The following is a 7,421-nucleotide window of genomic DNA, read 5'->3' as shown; positions in this document are numbered from 1 at the left end:
GGCTGCGCCAAGACCCTCAGGCTCGATAAGCTTGTCAAACGCGACCCGAAACATCCTCAGCGAAGTCGGAGAGCAACCGGAAGAAGAAAATAGGGGGTGTCAAGGGGGGGGGGCGGGGGTAACGCCGGCGTCCCGCGCCTGCGCAGTCACTAAACAGCACCTCCCCGCGGGGCGTGCTCGTCAGGCCGCCGCACCCTATCAGGCGGCCGCAGGGAGCGCGCCCGCGGCCTCGCCCTCTCTCGCCCCACCCCTCTCTCATCTCCGCCGGGCCTTAGACTGAGGCTGGGAGACCCAGAGCGAGCTCCACTCTCCGCCCCCAGCGGTCCCGCACTCCCCCTGGCGCGCGTGCGCAGGGGCTGACCGCAGGACGAGGGCGCGAGAGGAGGGCGGGCGTACGTCCTTGCGTGCGTCTCAGGCAGCGCGCACGCCGGCGTGAGAGGGCACGGGGAAAAGGTGGCTCTGGCCGGGGCGGCTCGGTTTCCTGTGGCTATGTAGCTGAGCTCGTCAGCTCCGGGTCTTCCTTCGCTGACTTCGCTGCGTCCTATCGCTGAGCTGCTGCTTGGGAGAGAGAGGCTGTCCTCACGCCCACCGCGCTCCCTTGACGGCCGAGCCTGCTCGCTCGCCCGTCGGAGCGTCCCGGCCGAGCAACCCTGAGGGGGGAGGGGAGGCCATTTTGTCCCGACCGACTCCCCGGAACCGGGCGGAGCGGCTGGGAGAGGCTGCGGAGCAGCGGTCGCCGCCCTCGGAGGCACCGGACGCCGCCACCGTCGGGGCTTCCTCGACGAGGCAGTTCCTAGGTCACCCGCGCCCTCTCGAGCCGTCCTTTTTCCCACGCTTCCCCCCGGTCCTCCGGCCTGAGAACGCCCGAGTGAGGAGGAGTTGGCCCGTAGTGAGAGGGACCGATCCCTTGGGGCCGCCGGCGGCGAGAGCCTGAGCCGCTCCTCCCAATGGCGAAGAAGACGTACGACCTGCTTTTCAAGCTGCTCCTGATCGGGGACTCGGGAGTGGGGAAGACCTGCGTCCTTTTTCGTTTTTCGGATGATGCCTTCAACACCACCTTTATTTCCACCATAGGTAAGACCTGTGGGAGGATGGTGTGCGATCTCTGCAGCTGCAAACCGTTCCTTTTACTCCAGACATCTTGCTTCCCGTAATATACGCCTTTGTTTCAGTGATCCCGATTCCAAGCGACAGACCCAAGTTACTGTTTGAATCGGCATTGAGCTTTCTGGGGCGGGGTCTTCCCATGCTTTCCATCCGGTCTTTTGCTCTCAAGTCTCCCACTCTGCTCATTGCCTGCTGTTACAAAATATGCAGCATTAACAGCGTTCCAGAATCCTGTTTCTTTAAGCGTCAGGGTTGGCTTTTTCCATGTTTGTATGGCGTTACTAGATGTACGATACTTGTAAGGGATTATTTTGATGGTTGGGGTTGAAGCAGTAGGGGTCATTTGGTAAAGACCTGAATTTATACTTCAGGGCAAAGAGATTCCATATGGTCGTAACTTAGAGTAAACTTGAGGGTTTGTGTAAGGAATAATTAAAGCAAATTAGAAGGGAAAAGTGAGTTGCCCCGCGTTGACTAATCCATTGATGTGTCAAACAATCGGAGGCTCTTAGTGCTTGGGGTGGGACTCTCTGGCATGTTTGCACACGGTGCTTTTCGAGACATCAGCAGAAGCAGTAATCTGATGGAGATGGTCAGTTTCTGTCCTCGAACCTGAAAGAATGAAGTTCTCCCCTTCTGTTTTACACTAGCGTCTTATAGGGAAGTGTCTTGCAAGTCATAGCCTTGGGACTTCTAATGTACTTTTCACCCCATGTTTCAGAATTATTTAGTATGAAAGTAAGCTAAAGATTGACCTTTTAAATCGGTTTCTTGTTTAGGAAAAGAAAAGGGAAGGCTTTAGGAAAGTCCCTTTCAACTTTACTGAGAAAATTGTCGTTTACACGAATTGTGTTAAATTGGGTTGGATGTGAGATCCTTTATTTTCCCTCTCACGATAAATATCTTAACACGAGGTTGTCTCTGTCACTTGGGGACCAGTACACAGCATTGGGGCAAGTGCAATAAAACCCATTTTAAGTGTAATTAAGTTTATATTGAAATGATTATAAAAAGCAAGCATAGTTTTCTTTGAACTCTGGGAAGTGTCAAAATTAAGCTGATCTCAATTTATAGCATTTGGAATCTTTGTTTTGGATTTCTTGTGATAAGTGTCAGCTACTTAATTCATTCTTATAAAACAGATTATACTGAAATTTGGCATTAGATCGTTTTGACTAGATTTTGATTTAACTTGTTTTGTGGGGAGGGCGTCTTTGTAATTCTTGTTTCCTGAATGTTGTATTGCTCTCTAGATCTGTTGTAAATTTCATGAGACTAAGAACTTGTCCTCTGCGTGTGGGTTAGCACTTCCTACCAGTAACTTTACTTTTAATATTCCACTTTGAGCTGTAGCTGGGTGGATCAGGTGGTTAGATCCTTCAGCAAATATTTATTGAGCACCTAACGCTAGGCACTGTTTTCGGGATAGATAAGTGGTGAACATGATAGGAGCAGTCTAGGGAGGAAGCACAATAGAGTGTGGACAGTGCTACAGTGGGGCTAAGCATAGGGAGAGGGGCGCTTAGTCTAAACTAGGCTTGCATGGAGATGATGTCTAAAATGAAGTCTGAAGGACAAGTAGAAATTGAACTAGAGGGGTGGGATGGGGCCTTCCTGGAAAAGGGAGCGTAGAATAAACCTGTAGTAAGATCAGAGATTTAATCCACGTTGGTCAGCTTTAACGTGTGGTTGAGAAAGGTAGAGTGGAAAGTAGGAGCAAAACATCTACTCTTGGCCTTTTGTAATGGGTGCAGTGTTGTTTATTGTACTCACAACTAAAACCCAGTCCTGTAAGATAATGACACAATCTTCTTATGTAGTCTTTTGGGACCTTAGTTCCCAGATCAGGGTGTGAACCCTTGCCCTCAGCAGTGAAAGCATGGAGCTCCAGGGAATTCCCTTGTGTAGTCTTTTTACTAGTAAAAATGTGTGGTGATTTTGGATCTCACCTGCTGGGTTGGAATCCTAGTTCCACAGGTTACTAGTTATGGGACTTTGACAAGTTAATTAACCTTTTCTCCTACTTCAATTTCTTTAAGTATTGTTAATAATAGTACCCATCACAGAAGGTAGTTGTGAGAATTTTATGAGAGCAAAGTGCCTGGCATGGTGCCAGGTGCACTGTAGGAGCATAGTGCATGCATATCAGTTTATATATGGAACACATGCCCCATATGCTATAGTGGGGCAGAACAAGTTACTTTATGGATTGAATGCCCTGTATGCAGTGGTCATGCAAATATTGGTTAGTGCTGTGCTAAACAATTCACTTTACACTCTGGAATGTTCATATTTTGATACAAAAATATTTGATGTGTGTGATATTTTGATATCTAAGACATGTTGAACAGAATATATGGATGTAAAATTCAGAGTTCAGCTCCAACATGTGGCATATATTAGCTCTCTGTGCATGTTTAGAAGTCTCCTGGTGTCTTACATCAGTGCTATCCAAAAGAAACATGTGAGTCACATAATATTTTTTAGTAGCCACATTTAAAAAGGAAAAGAAATATTTAAAACTGTCTTTTAGCTCATTTTATCCGAAGTCTTCTCATTTTATTATATAATCAAAACTTTAAAATAGTTGAGACATTTTATACTCTTCTCCAGTGTGTATGTTATCTTTACGGTTCATCTCAGATTAGGCACATTTGGACAGTGCATGTCTAAACAGTATAAATTGGCCAGTTGGCAAATATGCAGATGATTAGAGATACTTGAAATATGTACTACTTTTAGGGCATTTTAAATTTCATCAGTTGGCTAAGATTTTTTGTTTGTTTGTTTTGCTTTGCTTTTTAAAAAATAAAGAGCATTCTCTATGAATGATACTGAAATTTGAGTTGGCATTTGATTGTTAAAACGTCTTGAGGTTTGAAAGGAAGTGGTTACCTTGCAGGGGTTCAGAAGGGCCAAACTGCGAGTATAATGTAGCCTCTCATTATTTTAGACACAGTCATCTTAGTTACTCATTGGTTATTGATTCTTGGAGGAAATAATTTTTATAGGCTTATGGTCCTTATTTACAAAGCTCACAAAGGCTATTTAAATTTTTCTATGTACTTTTCCACACATCTATATCAGAAGTTGTGTGTCATATTTATGGTCAGATTTATTGCAGACAGTTTTAAAAACAAATTATGATGGTATGTTCCATACTCACCAATCTCAAAGCAAATTCAAGGGCACTAGAATATAAGCTGCACAAGGGCAGAAGGCTTTGTCTTTTTTTTTTGTTTTTTTGCTGATAGATGCTAAGCACCTAGAAAAATCCCTGCATTTAATGGGTGCTTGATAAATAATGAAGGCAGGCAGACAGGTGGTAAGTACAGTGTAACCAGGGTCCTTTAGAATTAGCTAGTTACATTTTAACATTTCTTCTTTACCTACTTTCTAAACATTAAATATATGATCTAGAGAGAGTTGCTGGTTTTTGGATGAGCATATTTCATTGGTTGATTTGGCCAAAGTCACGAAAGCATTACCTCTGGGTTCTAGGTAAAAAACTAAATTGGTAAAGGCTCTTGCCTCTGGGAGAGGCAATGGATGTGTCCTTTTTGTTGCTTTCTGCATGTTTTTACCAAATGTTGGAGGAGTAACTTCCACTAACATGAATTTAAAAATTGGTTTATTGAACTGAGCCCATTTTATATGGAGAGGCTGCTTTTTAGAAAATTGAGCAAAACCTTTTGCATTTAAATGTGTCTGGACTTTGCTGTGACACCCAGACAGTGGCTCATGGCTGCAGAAATGCCAGAGTACATAAGAAATGTCTTTCATTTCAAGATGTATTTTTAGGATTGATTAAAACTATCCAGACATTTTCCCAAGGAAGGTACGTAAATGGCCAGTGAACACATGAAAAAATGTTCAACATCTTTTAATAATAAGGGAAATGCAAATCAAAACCATTATGCGATGTTACTTCACACCCATTAGGATGACTGACATAAATGAACTTTTGTCATGCAGTTATCTGTCCCTGCTTTCAGTTCGTTTGTGTATATATCTAGAAGTGAAGCAATCCTATGGTAATAAATTGTTTGAGAAACCACCATATTGTTTTCAACAGTGACTGCACTGTTTTTACATTCCCACTAGCACGGCACCAGGATTCCATTTCTCCACATCCTCCAACACTTGTTACTGTCTGTTTAGCAGCATTATTCACAATAGCCAAAGGATAGAAACAACTCAAATGTCCATAGACAAATGAATTGATACACAAAATGTAGCATAACATACAATGGAGTATTATTCAGCCTTAAAAAGGAATGAAATTCTGATAGATTTTACAACATGGATAAACTTTGAAAATACTGTGCTAAGTGAAACAAGCCAGAACAAAAGGACAAGTATTACAGGTACCTGGAATAGGTCAGTTCATAGAGAAAGTAGAATAGTGGTTACAGGGATTGGGTAATGGGAAGTTACTTCCTAATGGGTACAGCATTTCAGTTAATGGGGAATTACTGCTTGAAGGGTACAGAGTTTCAGTTTAGAAGGATGAAAAAGTTGTGGAGATGAATAGTGATGTTTGTACAGCAATGGGAATATATTTAATGACACTGAATTGTATACTTAGAAATGGTTAATATGTACAAAAAGACAAATACTGCATGATTCCAAGTACATGAGATATTTAAAGTTGTCTAATTCCTAGAAACAAAGTAGAATTGTAGAAGGTAGGTTGATTGATAGTCTCCCAGGGACTGGGAGGAGGGGGAAATGGGGATATAATTTTAGTTTTGTGAGATGAAGTAGCTTTGGAATTCTGTTGCAAGTCATTGAGGATACACTTAACACTACTGCACTATGCACTTAAAACTAGTTAGGTTGGTAAATTTTTATTTTATGTGTGGTTTTTTTTTTTAAAACTGCAATTTAAAAAGTGGTTAAATGTCAATTTTATGTTCAGTATATTTTATTACCAAAAAAGAAAAACAAACCCAAAACACCCTTGGACAGTTGATGCAGCTCTCTAAAAGAGCATTTGCTCTCATACAGCCCCTTCACTGTTTCATGTGATGGCTACTGTTAACTGGGGGTCACTGAGTCAAGAGGATCCTTTAAGGTACTTTCCCATGCTTAGTATTACTGGCTGTAATTTCAGATACTAAAGGCAGGTTTGTCTTTTTGTTTTGTGTCTCCCTATAGAACCCCTTAGAATATTAATATAGGAAAGAACTCTGCAGTGAATTTTAAGAGTCAGAAAACTGAGACTGATAAGGTGAGAAAGTGAAAGTGTCAGTCACCCAGTCGTATCTGACTCTTTGCGACCCCATGGACTGTAACCCACTGGGCTCCTCTGTCCATGGAATTCTCCAAAAAGGATACTGGAGTGGGTAGCTATTCCCCTCTCTAGGGGATCTTCCCAACTCAGAGATCCAACCATAGTCTCCTGCATTGCAGGTAGATTCTTTACCATCTGAGCCACCAGAGAAGCCAAAAGATTATATGACTAATTAGTGGAAAGAGTTTTGACTAAAATCGAGATACAATCCTGTTTGTCACTGTGTTTCTCATCCTGAGAATTTCATTGTTTTGTTTGAAAAAATTAAGGATAAGGTCATTCTCCTACTCATCAATTTGTATTTGAAAAGTGGAGTTGCAGTAGTTTTGACAGAAGTGGGAAAGTAACAAGTATCAGCACCAAATATCAAGGGGTCTGTTCAGGGCACTTGTCCTTGGCAAACAAAGCATCAGTTCAGTCCAGTTCAGTCGCTCAGTCGTGTCCTACTCTTTGTGACCCCATGAATCGCAGCACGTGAGGCCTCCCTGTCCATCACCAACTCCCACGGTCCACCCAAACCCATGTCCATCGAGTCAGTGATGCCATCCAGCCATCTCATCCTCTGTCGTCCCCTTCTCCTCCTGCCCCCAATCCCTCCCAGCATCAGAATCTTTTCCAATGGGTCAACTCTTCACATGAGGTGGCCAAAGTATTGGAGTTTCAGCTTTAGCATCATTCCTTCCAAAGAACACCCAGGACTGATCTCTTTTAGATTGGACTGGTTGGATCTCCTTGCAGTCCAGGGGACTCTCAAAGAGTCTTCTCTAACACCACAGTTCAAAAGCATCAATTCTTCGGTGCTCAGCTTCATAGTCCAACTCTCAACATCCATACATGACTACTGGAAAAACCATAGCCTTGACTAGACGGACTTTTGTTGGCAAAGTAATGTCTCTGCTTTTGAATATGCTATCTAGGTTGGTCATAACTTTCCTTCCAAGGAGTAAGCGTCTTTTAATTTCATGGCTGCAATCACCATCTGCAGGGATTTTGGAACCCAAAAAGATAAAGTGTGACA

General features: G+C 43.0%; 1 protein-coding gene across 1 annotated transcript in view; it reads left to right on the top strand.

Annotated features, from left to right (window-relative positions):
* Positions 1–302: 302 nt before the first annotated feature.
* The window catches only part of RAB10 (RAB10, member RAS oncogene family), a 63,286-nt gene continuing 56,167 nt past the window's right edge, over positions 303–7,421 (top strand). The window contains exon 1 of the mRNA XM_006046226.4: positions 303–1,074. Coding sequence (XP_006046288.2) covers positions 948–1,074 — 127 coding nt within the window. The 5' untranslated portion in view covers positions 303–947. The remainder of the gene's footprint in view (positions 1,075–7,421) is intronic.

This window comes from Bubalus bubalis, chromosome 12 (genome assembly GCF_019923935.1).
Source record: "Bubalus bubalis isolate 160015118507 breed Murrah chromosome 12, NDDB_SH_1, whole genome shotgun sequence".
In the NCBI taxonomy this organism is placed as follows: domain Eukaryota; kingdom Metazoa; phylum Chordata; class Mammalia; order Artiodactyla; family Bovidae; genus Bubalus; species Bubalus bubalis.
The sequence above is the reverse complement of the archived record's forward strand: the minus strand, read 5'-3'. Positions and strand labels throughout refer to the sequence as shown.